This window comes from Strongylocentrotus purpuratus, unplaced genomic scaffold, assembly GCF_000002235.5.
Source record: "Strongylocentrotus purpuratus isolate Spur 01 unplaced genomic scaffold, Spur_5.0 spur5_scaffold_16, whole genome shotgun sequence".
In the NCBI taxonomy this organism is placed as follows: Eukaryota; Metazoa; Echinodermata; class Echinoidea; order Camarodonta; family Strongylocentrotidae; genus Strongylocentrotus; species Strongylocentrotus purpuratus.
Window position 1 is genome coordinate 16,053,867 of NW_022145601.1, and position 17,720 is coordinate 16,071,586.

Genomic DNA, 17,720 nt, shown 5'->3' on the forward strand with positions numbered 1-17,720 from the left:
CCGCACTTTTAGTGAGATTCTGTAATCGCGATCAGGATCTCACTTTTTAATGAGATCTTTTTGGTTGACACCCATTTTTTAAATAGGTGAGATTCTGATCGTGATTCAATAATCGATTTTCTGATGTCATCCATTTGTCTGTGTGTGAATCGAAAAACTGAAATACAATGTTACTTGAACGTTTGGTAGTAAATGAATGCAGGAATGATACAATATACGACCAATAGATGAAACATTAATTTAGAAGCATATCTGAGTGGTATACAACCTATTAAAATTATAATCGAAATTCGAAACTTTTTAATTCTTATAATACCATCCCAGACAACTATTCCCTTCCGTGATAATATTTTAAACCCGGCTACTCATTGTATGGGAAAACTACATATGCATGGACAAATAGTCAACTACACTGGGCAGCTACTCGAGAAAATGTATTCATCAGGTGGAATTACGCCCCTCTCACTTCCTCCCCTATGTTAACCCCAAAGTAAAGTGTTAACAAATTAATTTTATGTTGCATAAATTATATGGAATGCGGGAAAAATATACTATTTAATCTGTGTTCTACATTTACATGTTCTATTTTCTAAATCAAATTGACTTTGAATGAGAATGGTTATTAAGTACGTGGAACAACATTTTTTCTTCCGTACTGCATTTCTGTTTGATAAAAAAACTCTCCGCTTGAAATTTGTTCTTGTTTTGTTTATTTATTTTATGTTAGTTTTTTTTTTTTTTTTTAATTGCCGTTTATTGTTACTGATTTCATTCTTTTCTTAGATCAAATATTTGCCGTCAAGAACGGTCTGGGACAACGAATCTACTTTGCTCACGAAGGTATGTTCACCTTATACGTATCCTTTTAATGAAAACAAAAGTAATATGATATCCTCGAATTTTGCCTCCAAAGTCTTTCTCTCATTACAAATGGAATACTAGACTTTAATTCGTCACTTAGACGAATTAGGTGATACGTATGCTCATGTGACGATATTAGAATGATGACCATGATTGAAAGTGGCACAGCGCCCCCTTCAGGTTTTCAATAGAGGATAAAACTGTTTACCTATACTAAACAAGCTCAAAACACTTCTTTTTGTCAATATTACAAAACGTACGTGGTGATTTATTTAGTTCTGATTTAATATAAAACATGAGTAAGATATTAATATTTTACCCATCCATAACCCATCCATTTGCCCAAACAATGTTGCAATAACTAAGAAACGGTACTATAAGTGTATTGTATAACATAAGGAAAACAGATTGAGGCAAAGTATGGCGGAGTTTGGTGATGACACCAGTATTCCTAGACCCTGTCGTATTAATATGAGATATGTGTTTTCCAGGATAAGTTTTCGTCAATAAGAATAGACAAGAACTTGGTATTGGCAACACGATTATCCAGTCATTACATAACAAATCCTTTTTGAAAACATTAAGAGATACATCATTGATAATACGAGTGTTATAAAAAGGAAACTGTTTTTGTGTTATTTGAAATATTGGGAAATTACCAAATATATCATTGTAAAACAAACCAGAAGAATCATACAGATCAAAATTATTTGTAAATACATTATCAATGAGGGATATTGATCTGTCAGTCTTTCTCGAAGGCTTATATCAATTAAAGGAATAATGTTTGTTGAATGTATTGCGCTCAAGAACTTACATACAGCATTGCCAGTAAATTTTACGAGATCAATGTTAAAATTTTCCCATTATATAAACCTGTTTATGTTCAGTATAAGTTTTTTGTAAAACATTTTCAAAGACAGGGATTAAATCATTGATATTTGATTGAGGTTTCCTATATATGAGACCTACATTAATATTCTTATGTCTCGGCAAGTTGCTTTCAATAAACAGTGATTCATAATTGTATGATGGGTATAATATTAATATATAATTTCGCATTTCATATTCAAAATTGTCAGCGACCAATAGACCAACACCTCCACCCTATCCTACTTGGCGATTAGAATGTATAAATGAATAACCAGACACATTGAATAAAAGTTGCGTAATGTCATTAATCCAAGATTCAGACAAATCTGTACATAAAGTACAGATGAAATTGGATATAGCATTACAATTTATGTTAAAACTGCGGGAATTAAAATGTAAAATACTAAAATGAGAGTCAATGTTACTGAATTCAGTCGTAAAATCCTTATATCAATATAATATTTACAGTTCAGAAACCTACTGAAATGAAACTCATCTTCTTTTTCGGATAAATAGTTTAAATCATTGATATCAGTATGAGTATCTGTAGTATTACTACCAAATTTTGAAGGACGTTCGTCATTATTCAAGTCATGAAAAGGAAATGAAGAATGATTACAGAGTGGGTTGTTAATGTAGAAAAATGCTCATGTTCCCTATAACGCTCATTGTAAGCATTTTAAGTCTAGAAAGTAAAAGGGTTTCCTTACATGAATTGAATACGAGGACACTGCTAACGTTTAAATTTCACAAATAGGACATACGTGACATATTATAGACATTCAACTGAAAATTGTGACATGATCTCATCATCTGATCAAAAAACTAAAAGCACCGTTTTATAGCCCATGGTCTCAGCTATAACATACCCCAATTTGGGAGAAAACAGAGCACACATAAGATAGTGCTCATAGATGAATGCCATGTAGATTCATGATGTGAACGAAATTCACCTTCCATAGACATAACACGCAAATGACGAAAATTCTGACATGTGGCCTTTAATTGAATTTTGTACTATGATGACCTCATTAAAATGAAACTTAGTGAAAGATAATCTTGTAGAGAATTGCCTTATCTACAACATATCGACATTTCAAAGAAAATCGATGAATATTGAGAAAAATACACTACATTTTCCATAAATATAATGACGTCATAATATGCAATTTTGTATTTTGACTTCCAAGGCCATTATGATGACGTCAAGATGCATTTAATTGCCAAATAAGATATGAAATTATATCTCTGACTCATACTCTATCTAAATATGAAAAAAACTTGGCAGTCCTTATTCATCCCAATGGACTTTTTATAGGCATGTTTTTGCCCATATATGCTATGTAATACATGAGCTCGCGCGCACGGATATTTATCTTGAACGGACGCTCATTCCGTTATTAATAGTGATAAAGAGCTAAACATGGTATCAAATTTTCCGGAAAAATATGAGGAATATTCGGTCAAAAGCTTTTGCGGAGGAATTATTTTTCGTTCGGCCGTGATGAACGAAAACGTGCAAAAATGCGTGTTTTGCGTGATTTTTTATGAAATGCTTATAATGGCCTGAAACGTATGCAAAAAAAAATTAAGACGATTTTGAGCAATTTTAAATTTTACGCGCGCATTAACGCGCGCACCTACGCGTACGCGCATTTTTGCGCGCATTTATTGACCTGAAATTGACCCGACAAATATTGACCTTCATCATGACAAATATGAAGGAGAAATGGCTTTCTGTTATGAAGATATGATCATAGTTGATTTTCACAAAATGGCGTCTGGATAACATCACGATAACTTTGAGTCTTTGAAAAGTCACGCAGTTCTAAGTTAGACTAAGATCTATCACCATTTAAAAATAAATGACAATGGCGTTTTTCAGTCTTGAGATATCCTGCGAACAAATTCGCGGAAGAATAATAATAAATAAAGGAAAATCTTGACGAAATCAATAGGTGATACGTAGACTTCGTTACGTATCACCTAATAATATTGTATGCTTAATCACGACGCGCATCTTCACAGTGATATGTGATCTTGGTTAGACAAGTCGGCCATGAAATGAATGTGACTTCGATCAAAAATTGATATTTTCAGTATCATCTATATGATTTGTATTATGGTTGGATCACTTGGATGATACCGTGCTGTTTATACTATATTCTACTTTTTGTTCGAATTTACAGAATCAAATTTCTGCACGCGTTCATACTGCGGGCCCAATCGTGGGTTCATCGTCCCTATCTCGGATAACAGCCAACAGGTATGCCTACTTTTCCGCCAGATGTCCTTCTTCGTCACTCCTCCTCTGTCACACAACATGTTACATCCAAACTGTCACAATCAACTTTTGTCGTTACCTTTTTAAATTCTGTCACGTTGCTATCGTGCCACATCAAAATCTTGTCACACTCAGATTCATTTCACACCCAAATTTTAACACATTCTGCTTTTCAACGTTCTGTTTCCGTCGCATATTGACATGTATGCTCTCACACCCTTGTTTTCCCAACACCCTTCTTTTGTCACAGCCTTCTTTTGCCACATCCCTCCTCCATCACATCTCTGAATATTTTGTCACATCCCACAATCGTCCAAATCGTTAATGTCAGTGTGGACCACAACATAATTTTAGAATCTGTATCACGGATAACAGCCAACAGCTAGGTGTGACAACTATTCTGGTAGATGTCACTCCTGCGTCATTCATCTGTTACTTACTACCCAATCTTTCTACCATGTTGGGCCACATACCCATTCAGTCACACGTTACTCTGTCACACCCTTTTTTTTCACATATCTCTTATTCTCATACCCCCTTCCGTCTCATCCTCTTCTGTCACACCCTCTTCTGTGACAACGTCATTTTTCACATACCTCTTCTATCACACGTAGTTACCTTCACGCGTCTGTCCAATCCCAATTCAGTACCAATCGTGACATCCTCTTCTGTGACTACCTCATTTCCATATACCTCTTCTATCACGTAGTTAGCGTCACGTGTCTGTCCCGTCCCTATTCAGTACCAATCGTGACATCCTCTTCTGTGACTACCTCATTTTCACATACCTCTTCTATCACGCAGTCACACTTCATGACCGTAATACTTCTGTCCATCCCTCTTCAGTAACAGAATAACATGGCGCTCTTTTATGTCTCCTACGATTTTTTTTTAGCTGCAAGAATTTTATATTTTTACTACTCATATCTCTTCTTCATCATCTTCATTTGACTGTTTTTGATATTAAGTGCTTCTAAACATCATCAACCGCCAATATTAGGAGTCAAGTATGGCAGCAATTCGGAATTCGTCCTAATTTTTTCGGATTACAAGTTTGTAAGTTCGTCAATCGTTTGTTCAGTCCCACCTGTTTCTCTTGCTGTATTTTATTGACATTTGTATGTACCGTGATTGCCGGTGCGGTGCTCTTGCATTGTCTTCTAATATTTTCATTATCCTCTTACCAATTTACAATGTCTATCAAGACAGTTAAAAGCCGTTCTGGCGGAACTTTTTGAAAAGGAGGAGTTCTTTCAGACAACAGATGGGCGTAGTGAAGACTTATACAACAAGAAACTTGCATCACTGAAATTGTATCAACAGGGAAAGTGAGGGATGCTCAAATACGTGACGTTGAGACAAAGCTGAGTTCTATGGAGACCAGATGGAGAGTGACCTCATGGGTGTTCAGAATGGGAAGGATCAACAGGATCAACAGTTCAAATCGCTTCAGAAGGAGCTTAACAGCCGTAATGAAGAAGCTCATAGCCTCAAACGAAACATTAATTCATTGGAGCAGTACTCGCGTCAAAACTGTGTACGCATTTTTGGAGTAAAGGAAAACCGCAAGAAAATACAGATGAAATCGTTTATAATGTCGCACGGCAAATGGGAATCACATTCGACCCAAGTGACATCGATCGCAGTCACCGTGTAGAAAAAGTTCCAGCTGACAAGGCTAGGAGCAGGGGTGTCATCGTAAAGTTTCGCTCCTACAAATGCTGTCAACAGCTAATCGCGAATAGAAGGAAACTGAAAGACTCTCACATATATCTTCAAACTACAGTATAATTTCATAATGCTTTGATAAAGACTAGTGGGGTGCACATTCTGCACCCTCCAAATTCTTGCACCCCTCAGGGAGCACATTTTACGTTGAATGCACTGAGTGCACCCTATATGGAGCAGATTAGTACCCTCGGCCAACTACGCGTAATCTGCACCCCAAATGTACCCCTATTTCTTAGTGTGTACCAAGTTTAATTCAGTGCAATGATAAATGGGACAGCGGCAATGTGTAATGCTTTTAATAAATACTTTGTAATTTTAAATATAGGCCATACACTGTCTTCTTCTTTTGTAAATTCTGGGGACTGTATGCAATTTGTAATAAAAATAATTCATCTGCATTTTTTTACTCCGTGTACACCAAAAGAAGTTATTAATATTGTTTCAAAACTTAAAAACGGCAAGAGTCCTGGTTTTGATGGAGTGGATATCACATTGGTTAAAAATGTTATTCATGTTTTATGTTACCCTTTATGTGATATTATCAATTTATCTTTAAATACTGGTGTTGTCCCAGACAAACTAAAAATTGCTTAGGTTATTCCTATTTATAAAAATGGATGAAATGATAGTTTATCAAATTATAGGCCAATATCTATTCTTTCTATTTTTTCAAAGATTTTAGAGAAATTTGTATATAGTCGTGTATATACATTCCTGGAAAAGTGCAATATCATAACTCCCAAACAATTTGGTTTTTGAGCGGGACACTGATCATCTTTTGCCATCACTGAGTTTATTCATAAAGTTACAAATGCCTTTGATAATAAAGAATGATTTAATGATTGGCCTGTTTTTAGATCTTAGCAAGGCTTTTGATTCGCTTGATCATTCAATTTTATTTTAAAAAATGGATTTTTGTAGTTTTAGAGGTATTGTACTGGAATGGTTCAAAAGTTATTTAAGTAATCGCAAACAACATGTTTTTATAGGAAAACGTGAGTCACAGACAATGGCGATAAGGGTTGTGAAGTGCCCCAGGGCTCAATTCTTGGACCATTATTATTTATTTTATATGTAAATGATATTTGCAATGTTTCAAAAGTGCTAGAACTGATATTATTTGCAGATGACACTAGTGTGTTTATGTCCCATCAAGATATTGTATCTCTTCAAAATATGTTTAATACAGAATTTGTTAAACTGGTTGATTGTTTATGTATAAATTAACTTGTAATCAATATTGAAAAGACACAGTTCATGATTTTTACAAAAAAAACATTGATTTTACCCAAATAAAGGTTAACGTTAGGGAATCTGTTATTGAACACGTCACACAATTAACATTTTTATGAGTCACAATTGATGATAAATTAAATTCGAAGGAACACACTGGTGTCGTCTGCAATAGATTGGCTAAACATGATGGTGTATTTTATAAATTGAATTTTTTTCCTAAAGAAATATTGATGATTTTATTTAATACATTGATATTACCCCATTCAAATTATTGTATTCTTGTATGGGCATGCTCTAGTATGCAAAGTAAAAATAGGCTTTTAATTTTAAAAGAAAATTATAAGAATTATATCGCACAGCCAATACCTTGCCCATACTATACCTTTTTTTTACAACCTAAAATTTGTAAAAGTAAACGATATGTATGTTTATCAATGTGCAATTTTTAGTATTTATGCTTTAAAAAACTTTTATCACATACTATTTTACAATATTTTCAACTTAATAAAAATATTCATGGCCACCAGACCAGGATTTCAAATAATTTTCATATTCCAGGAGTAAGGACACTAGTTTCCCAACATACAATTTTTGTCAAGGGTCCAAAAATTTGGAATGACAAACCCATAAATATTCGACTGAGTCCATCACTAAATAGTTTAAAAGAAAATTTAAACTGTACTTGTTAAGACAATATTAAATAGTGCAATATCCTATATTAATGTTCATCAGACAGAAAAGTGTGTGTTGGTGTGTATGGAAGAAAGTGTTTGTGTGAATGCAAATTATTTCCTTATTTTCTTCCTTTTATAATACATAAACAAATTAAATAATGTACTTAGTTTTGTATACAATTACTGGAGACAGACTTTTACATAAGGCCCGGCCTTCCTGTCTAGTCTCTAAAAACTTTCATTAATGTACATGTTTAAAATGTTTTTCTGTTGTTCATCTTGTCTTCTCCACTTGTGTTATCCTCATGTTATATGTTGATACATGTATTAAATTTTAACTTGTATATGTTTGTTTTCCTTTGTATATTTTTAATGAAAGTATTGAATAAAGTGAACTTGAACTTGAACTTGAACAATCGTGACACCATCTTCTGTCATACCAATATTTAGCCACACCCTCTTTCGCTGCATCTCTCCTCTTCTGATTTCAAATAGAACGAGAAACATATTTAGAAATTGATATAATGAAAAATGAAGACTGAAAATTTTAGTTGAAAAATCACGTTGTTAGCTTATTCTGGTATGTAATGTAGTTGTACTGGAAATTGTTCATTGAGTTGGCACAATACCATTCTATCGCCTAATTATATAAGCCTAAGTGGTCCCCTTTTCAACCAGCATTGACTTATCGACGAACACTAACCAATGGTTCATTCCGTTTGCCTTTCTTGCGTCAATATTTGATCCTGTGCAGGAGGTGATGCGTCTAGTCCGTGAATTCGAGTGCTGCGCTGGCTGGGCATGGTGCGCCTGCAGCGATTCATGTGCCTTGGAAGTCAAAGTAGAAGCTCCCGTCGGAAACGTCGTCGGATACGTCAAGCAATCGTGAGTGCTTTTAAATTGACGCAACTTTCTCCCTATGCGTGACGATTATGATTCTCAAAATTGCTTTAGGCAACTATTATAGTAATTTGTATGATAACTTAAAGTTTTTGTAAACTATGGTCAGTAAGGTTTAAAAAGTGGTTTCTATATACACATAGCACGGAAGCGTCGTTGTTGCTGACGTAAGATTCCGTTGCAAAGATCCTTAAAGTTCCGATTTCGGAAATAAAATGGGCTACAATTTTAACTGAACCTGTTCAAGACTGTAAGAAAATTTACACTATTCCTTTAAAATTTTGCCTTTCTACGCAACTTCGTTATTTTCAGTTCAGAATTTTACATCGAATACTAGGTGTCAACAAATATTTTCACATTATGGGCATAGCTAATTCTAATTTATGTATATTTTGCTTATCCTCTGTTGAAAGTATTTCACACTTGTTTTGGGAATGCCCTGTTACGCATAAATTCGTTCAAAACTTCCAAAGCTCTATACTAAACAATGAAGTGCTTTTAAATAAAAATTGCTTTTTGTTTGGTTTCCCAGATTGTACGCAATCTATCTTTAATTTTGTCATTTTATATGCAAAACAATATTCTCTGCGAAATACAAAAGGGAACGGCTATCTTTGAATTCTTTTAAGAAGATGCTTAAACGTTGTTATGAAGTTGAGCGGGTAATTCTTTCCGTCAAACGCAATATATTCGTTGTATTACTTGATAAATAATGACATGTGCAACTTTTGGAACAATGTTTGTTTCACCGATATGTCACAACATGTACTTTGTTCAAATGTTTTGTTTTGTTCTTGCTCAAGAATGATTGAATAAATTTATCTTTGCAAAAACAAAAAAAAAAACAAAAAAAAGATTCCGTCAGTGATTGACGCGGTCTTTGATGTGGCATGTGAAAGTGATATTGTACATAGAGTGAATACAAAATAAAGGATGCAGACTAGATACAATCGTGGCGTATAATTTATGTCACAGGAAGTAACGCATTCGAAATGATGCCTCATGCGTAACGATTTTCCGAAGATGTATAATTTCGAACACACACAAATCTTCAACACTATTTTTGGATTCAGTAAACCGATAATGAAATGAGGAAATTTAAAATCGCAAATTAGATGTGATTTTCTGACGGTTCAAAATATTTAATCTTAAGATTTCAAAGATCTCAATATATTCACCATTGATTGTTCCTCTTTTTTGTCAATGAAGAAAAAACTACGAATTCCTACCTATCACAATGATAAGACTTGATTCGACTCGGACTGTAAATGATGCACCTTAGTTACAATAAGCTGTTGCTGTAATAATAAAGGCAACCGTATGTTTTTGATAAAGGTATATTTATGAAGGTATATATGTCATTAGTGGAAACGATAGTACATGCTCTCAGTGATTGCACTATAAGTAATTCTATTTTTCAGAAAATATTGCTCGGGGCCCAAATTTGATGTCCTTGATGCTGAGAGGAGGCCTGTTGCCAAGATTAAGGGACCTTACTGCATGCAACTAAACAGCTTTTGCCAAGGAGAAATCGATTTTGATGTAAGTTACAACCAAGACCTGGGCCCCGTTGCACAAAACTTACCATTGATGATAGCTTTGCCATCAATGGTAACTACCCTGGAAACCTTGATTTTGATTGGCTGTTGAGCCCTGTTACCATGGTAGTCGCCATTGATGGCAAAGTTTTCATCAATGGTAAGTTTTATGCAACGGGCCCAGCAGCGAGTCAAGGTTTCTTCTTCTTTTTAACTTTAGTTTCTTTTCTGATAACATAGAGGAATTAATAGGGTAAAGAAGTGATTGTTCCAAAGGAGGTGATTCACGTACATCCTACCTTTTCTTTAGCAAGTGCAGTGCATACTGATTTCATTATTTTAAAGGAATATAAATTTAAACTTCTAGCTTCGATAAAGTTGCAGTCAACGATTTGCATACAATGCCAATGCCTATATTCTATAAACAATTCAGAATTTTATTTTTTAATAATATCAAAATGTAGTTATAATAGTTCTGACGATTATAACTGAAAGAAAAATTGCGCACCGTGTGTGGAGTTACTTCGCTCATTTTTTTTTATTATAGGGTTTCTTTATATATTGTTGAAAACCAATTCAAATCTATTGTTTTGTTCTTGCTCAAGAGTAGTTGAATACAAGTTTTTTCTTTGGAAAAAGGGGGGAAAGGAAGATATTTTAAGGGCATTCCTCTATAAGTTTCGTTTTCTCCCTAAGATGAATGTTTAAACAAATGATTAGTACTCTCCTAAAAATGAGATGAGTATTTTTCTTTAGTTTGTAACTTTTGCCGAGTAGATTCATTAAACAGATACTCTGAATTTGTTTATACCCAACATATGAACAGAATTAACCTCTTTTATCTTATCATTGTGATTAGTATTCTCATGTGTCCCTGCTCCATCGTCCGTTGTAGGTATTTACTGTTGACATGGCCACGACGATTGGAAAGGTTTTCAAGCAGCGGCCCGGATGTTTTTTAAAGGAGTGTTGTACCAAAGTCGATAACGTTGGTGTGACATGTAAGTTACCAGGAAAATGGTGGATCAACTTTATAGATTTTACCATTTAACAAATTGTGAGAATCTGAAACCACAGTTCCAGGAAGCACATTTAATAGTACAGTTCCATTCGTTTCCTTTATCAGAAGAAAATCTACCAGATTGATTGCAGAATTTTTTTTTGATTGTCATATTCGGTGCCTGTGTTGGTTTAAGTTTCACTCGGATCGTGTATGAAAAAAAAAAAAAAAAAATCATAGTAGAAAATCTTAACATCAGTATTGAATGTAATAATACGAAATGTATCTCTAAGGTTGATTTTTGTACGTTTTGATGAAGGATTTATTTAAATTGATTTCCATCCTGTTTTTTTTTTTTCAAATTTTCTTGGGGGATTCTTTTTTCGTTTTTGTCATCATAAATTTGTTTTAAATATCTATTTTTTTATACCGTATACAATAAATCAATAAAACATATTAGTAAAATAGTTGCATATAGATGCAAGACTTCTGAACTTGGGTCATAATAGACTAGTGATTGTTACGTACGTACTCAACCTCAATAATTAAGTAAAGCCCGAAGTTAGTATCCCTAACTTGCACTAATAAATGCAAAATTCATTGATACCTGAGGCATTGCCTCTGTCTAGTGTCAAGTGATACTAGAGTGCGTTTTAGTGCATTTAATTGTCATAGCTTCTATATAATAAGCATCCATTAATCAAAGTTTGATGGTGTGTTCTCATTATCCAATTTTAGTCCCTGCTGACCTGGATGTAAACGTGAAGGCGACTCTTTTGGCGGCTGTGTTCTTCATTGTAAGTTGTATATTCATACTCTTCACCAAAAGTAGCATGCATGTTTATCGTGTGGACACGTATTATGTTACTTGTGTTTCAATAATGATTGGTAGTAAATGTTTTCTGTTCCCTTCGAGTCAAAAGGACATTAATCATTTTATTGTAAATTTACACGAGTTAACACACTTCTGGTTCTCACCAGAGGATATTTTGACAATAAATGAGAATTGAACATTTTTGTCAAATTAGTTTACTGATTCCTCTATATCTTTCGTTCTTCCTTAATAATCTTTAAAAGTGGCGTTTGCATAAATTGGTAATGAGGGGGGGGGGGGTGGATTTACCGGCTCCTCCATCCTCCGCTTTGCCAGTGTTTATACTAGTGATGAAATATTTCTTTCTTATACAAAGGGAAGATAATACATGCACAAACAATTCCACTTTTCCAGAGTTTCTACAACCCTCTCTCTCCTCCCCCTTCTCTCCCCTCTCTCTCTCTCTCTCTCTCTCTCTCCCTCTCTCTGCCCCTCCTTCGATCTCCACTCCCTCTCCTCATCTCCAAGTAGATAAGGCATGTATTCTGATTTGATGAGTGTTCTAACTTGCATGTTTGATTTCATGAATATTTATTATTTTTATACATCTTAGTAGTGTTGTTTGGGTTTTCTTTCTCCTTTAGTATTATTAATTATTCATCTTTTCCTTCATTGTAATCTCTCTAACCTCTCTCTCTCTCTCTCGCTTTTTTTTTTCTCTCTCTCTCCATCTCTCTCTCTCTCTCTCTTTCACATTTGTCCTGTGTACTCCGTGTAGGACTTAACGTTCTTCCCGCCGTCAAACGAGATTGAAGACAATTAAATAAAAGGTAAAGTTCTACTAACTCGGAGGGACTAACTCGGAGGGAAACATTAGGATATGGAGAGTAGTGGCAATGCAATAGTGTACTAAGGTGGCAGAAAACAGAGATGTATAGAAAAATGTTGCAATCTATCTCCGAGCTGGGAGAAGAAACCTTGACAGATTTTTTTTTAATTGTAATTCAATCTGCGACATGTCTTTCGTAACTCAATTCTCTATAGGCCATTCACATTTTGGCCAAATCGTCTTCATCGTAATCACATCGCGACTATCTTGTTTATCTTTTTTATGATATCTTACAACCATTGGTTTGTTTTTGCCAGGGAGCTGCTGTCATTAATTCAGTTCAAAATAATACCATGAAGACACAAGAGAGCTCCTTTTATTCTTACCAAGTTCGAACCTCGGGGTCGAAGCAAGATGTAACGTCCCCTTGAGCATATAAAAACAGCTATGCATCTCGTAGCAGTTAAAAAATGTTATGTACAGGGCAAATTGAAGAGGAGCTCACAAAATATGTCACAGTGTTGCCAATTTGTGTTTGATTGATCACAACTTCAACAATTCATAACTGTTCTACTTATAATCTGATATTGCATGAGCTTTCACTTATTTGTTTCTCTATTTGATTGCTTTCATTAAAGCCAATTTAGTATCAGGTTGGACTTTCCCTTTAAAGTCCCACTGTCCTACTTGTAGCTACTTGCTCCCTCTATATAGAATACTTCCCCAATCGGTGCCTGTTGGTCCCCCATGATCCTCTTTTTCTTATGTTAGTTGAGAGCTGAGTTAATGAGATAGCCACCTGTCAGTGACCTCGCTGTGTGGTCTAATCCCTTCTGGTCCAGTAAGGTTGACGGTCTTTAAGTCATAGCGTTAACATGGTTAAGATGTCAATTTTTAATTGTAAGATATGATTTTATCATAAGACGTCATGTCGTTATTAGATTAAAACAAATAAAGGCAATCTAGCGGCCCAAATATAAAGCTGATGGTTGGGAGTTCCAAACTCCCGAGGGGAGGTGGGGAGGTGCAGCCCCAGCCCGAGCCCCTCCTTGAACTCCCATAGAAGGGGTGGATCTAAGGAGGTTCGCGGTGTCCGCCCCCACACACAAAATAACTGATTCAAAATTAAATGTTTGTCTAAAATTCAGTTAGATGTGCATTTATACCACAACAATTCTGCAATAGTGATTTGTATCAATCGCCAGACCTAGCATTGGTAATCTTTAATGATTACATCTCTCTCTCTCTCTTGTTACGACTTTTTTTGCAGGATTTCATGTTCTTCGAGAAAGCAAATAACAACAACAACAATAAGATTTCGGACATTCCTGTGTTTCTTGGTTTCAACTAAATTATTGACTGTAATAAACTATGATAACATTAAATATTCCCATGAATGTAATAGTATAAAAAAGTTATACAATTTAATATAAGATAAAGAGGAGTAATGTATATTGCATGATTATATTAAATCAAGTTTGATTATAGAACTATCCAGTTTTTATGTTGAAATAAAAATCATCTCAATAATTTATGTTAAAAAAGTAATACAATATAATATATTATATACCTCACTTAAGAAATCCAGCCATCTGATTGGTCGAAATTGCATTCATGTAACCATGGTTACCGGGAAAATAGTTCAGTCTCCATGGTTACCCCATAGTTTTACATGTTAAAAAATGGTCTGAGCGATCGAGGATACCGTACGTGTGCGAAGAATTGGTCGGTAATTTTATTACAATTGAATCTCGATCGATTTTACCGACAATTTTATCTTGCATTGTTGACATGAAGACGAAAATAAACTTCCAAAAACAAAAAAAACAACATCTGCCGATAGATCTTGATCTAAGTTCGTGCCAATATGCATTGCAAAAGTAAAAGTAAAAGAAGGGCCCGTTTAATGGAGCAGCGGCGAAGCATCCACCACGCGAAGCCGTTTTCAATCCATTTTAATGTATATATTTGAGAAAACTGCTAGATATAGTAACAGAGCGCGATGGCCGAGCGGTTTAAGGCGCTGATTTTAGTTACATCACTTTTAGTACGCAAGAGATCGAATCCCATCTTCGACAAAAAAAAAAAAAAAATATTTTTAATTTTTTTAGTCTATTTTTTTTCGGCATATAAAAGTATTAATGACTGCTTTAATATTCGAGAAATAGTTGTTTTTATACGCTCTCGGGAAGGTTACAATTGGGCTATTGCCCTCGGCACGCCTCGGGTAATAGCACAATTCTAACCTTCCCTTGAGCGTATAAAAACAACTATTTCTCTCAAAGCAGTCATTAATACTATAATATAAAGAGGAATAATGTATATTGCATGATTATATTAAATCAAGTTTGATTATTGAGCTATCAAGATATCATTTTGAAATAGAAATCATCTCAATAATGCATCTTGTGTCTCCCGGAATTATGTACATGGAATTAAAATAGGTTAAAGAATCTTCTTTTGCATCGTTTTTGGAATTCAATTACATTAAATAAAAGGTTTGTACCAAATTTTGAGTCATTAATATGAAATACCAATAGCTGAGCAGGTATTCACTTTTCGCTTAGACAAACAGTAGGGCGAGATTTAATCACTTTTCATCTTTCGTAGTATCTTACTATGTATTCACCGATCTTACTTTTCCTTCTCATGATAAAATGTTATTTGCTTGCGGGTTAGGAGTGTATCAGCGCTCTGGAAATAGTAATAACATAATTTGTTAAATTTGTTACAAAATTGGTTGAAGTCGTGATTTATACTTCCATTTTTGCAAACGTAACACGTACTTTTTGTATTAAATAGAGGCTGAAAATTATAGGATGAATTTATGTATAGTTATGCTTAGTTACAATATTATTGTATAGGTTTGTTTTTTGTACGAATTTTAACATCCACAACCGTATTTTAATGATTCATGTTGTGGAGCTACTCTTTGATAGTAAGGATATACTAATTTTATGAGGCTGCAACTGTATTTATACTTTATATCATAGAAGATAGAAGACTCGGGCACCGTTTTCGTTTACAAATGATGTATGTTAATACTGGAGGCAATACGTGATTGAATTTCGTCAGGGTAATAACTGACCAAGGCTGAATTGCTAAGAACTTTTAATCAGTCATGTAAATCAATCTTGACAGAAGGCCGTACAAGACCTGTTTTTTTTGTCATGCTTCAATTGTATTCATTTTTGCTTACGTTTATGGTAAGGATTTTTAAATAGCGAATAAAATTATATTGATTTCAATTGTTGTATAATCCATAGTAGAAAATAATTTACATCTGATTCATTATGTTCTTTCTTCCTAGTATATAGTAAACACGTTTTTTATTCTTCGGTGAGAATTTATATTACTGAAATCAACTCTTATGCAGTGATGTTATTTATTCAAGGGGTGTATAGTCTGACCTATCTCGTATATTAAAAGATTATGTATAGATATACTCAGGCGCGTACACAGGGGGGGGGGTCTTGTGTGTAAACCCCCCCCCCCTAAATTTCCCTAACCCCCCCCCCCTTTTTGGATTTTTTTTTTTTAATTAAAAAAAAAAAAAAAAAAATCCAATGGCTGACCTAAAAAAGCTGACTTACCCCCCCCCCCCCCCAAAGGAGCAAAATGTCAAATTTTCAAATTTCGAAACCAAAAAAAAAAAAGTCTTACCCCCCCCCCCCCCCCCCCCCCCCCCCGCTTATTCAGCGATCGGCTGAGTCGTTGCGATTTTTTTGGGACCCCCCCCCAAAAAAGTGACCTCTTACAACCCCCCCCCCCCCCCCCCCCCGCTTGTTCAGCGGCTGGCTGAGTCGTTGCGAAAATTTCGGCCCGATTTATAAATGTTAAACCCCCCCCCCCCCCCCCCCTTGAAAAGATCCTGCGTACGCGCCTGGATATACTAATAAATTAGTGTTCTTTTTGTTGTAGACGTGACTCCTGTCAAAACTTCGCTAATTCCCGATCAAATCGTGCTACATTTTGCACAAAAATTTTTTATACTGATGTACGTTGACTGTATAGAAGTCAAGGTGCATGTCCGAGAATTGTGGTGTGTTGCAGGGAAGAGAGCGAGAGAGAGAGAGAGAGAGAGAGAGGGGTGAGGGGTGAGATACAACATGTATGCAACATGAGTGGACGCTATACAGATAAGAGAAATTGATCGATTGAGGGAAGAACTATCAACCCTATGGGGATGGATGGATTGATTCATTGATTGATTTAATTTGTCTGAATTGATTCACATTGAACGTATGGCATATCATTAAATGCTTTTCAATAATTCCGCCACACACACTCATGCAGGAGCGCTTCTTAAAGGTATTACAAAGTTTTGGTATGGGGTCATGAATTAGGTTCAAATGAACATATTGGAAGCATATGCGATTCTACAATATTATGTGATCGTTGTCGTGGCTGAAATCAAGTCCAAAGTGATGAAATTGTAAATATTAAACTCTTTATGTCGTATAGCGCCCTCTCAAGGTCAAGATATTAATTTAGCTATAAAACAATGTTATTTGACTAAAATCGACCGATTTGCCATTGCCGTTTGGAATATATATATCACAACTACATATTCTGAGATTTTCATGGTCGCAGCTACCATCGTATGGCCATAGACGCTATTTGAAATTTATCAAAATTTACCGGGAGCACCGGTAAATTTTTATATCCAATTTTTCTCGAAAGCAGAAGTGTTTTAGAGGCTATTTTTTTAGTGCTTATAATACATCCATAGGGGCATCCAAATATATCAAATTTGTAAAGAATCACTATCCAGCCAATTTTCAAAATTTACCAAAACTTTGTAATACCTTTAAACTTGGAGGGGAGGGCCTTTGGGGGATTGGGGGCTTGCATGATGTTCTTATACATTCACACAACACCCCCTAGAAACGCCACTGCATATACCCCTAAGGCCAGAAATCTATATTCCATTATTATGATTATGTACGTACACGACCCCTATATGCTACCCAAGGAACA

General features: G+C 35.0%; 1 protein-coding gene across 1 annotated transcript; it reads left to right on the forward strand.

The window, feature by feature from the left end:
• The first annotated feature begins 787 nt into the window (after positions 1-787).
• On the forward strand, positions 788-14,293 carry LOC100892687 (phospholipid scramblase 3-like). Its single transcript, XM_030986898.1, has 7 exons — positions 788-840; positions 3,924-4,000; positions 8,414-8,544; positions 9,981-10,101; positions 10,993-11,098; positions 11,836-11,894; positions 14,011-14,293. The coding sequence occupies exons 3-7, from the start codon at positions 8,420-8,422 to the stop codon at positions 14,089-14,091; spliced, it is 492 nt and encodes a 163-aa protein (XP_030842758.1). The 5' UTR covers positions 788-840; positions 3,924-4,000; positions 8,414-8,419; the 3' UTR covers positions 14,092-14,293.
• Positions 14,294-17,720: the final 3,427 nt, after the last annotated feature.

Excerpts from the sequence above, each read along its gene's own strand:
- LOC100892687 (XM_030986898.1), top strand. The coding sequence starts at position 8,420 with ATGCGTCTAGTCCGTGAATTCGAGTGCTGCGCTGGCTGGGCATGGTGC. Across the intron at positions 8,545-9,980 it reads GTCGGATACGTCAAGCAATC|AAAATATTGCTCGGGGCCCA; the intron begins GTGAGTGCTTTT and ends TCTATTTTTCAG. Across the intron at positions 11,099-11,835 it reads CGATAACGTTGGTGTGACAT|TCCCTGCTGACCTGGATGTA; the intron begins GTAAGTTACCAG and ends ATCCAATTTTAG.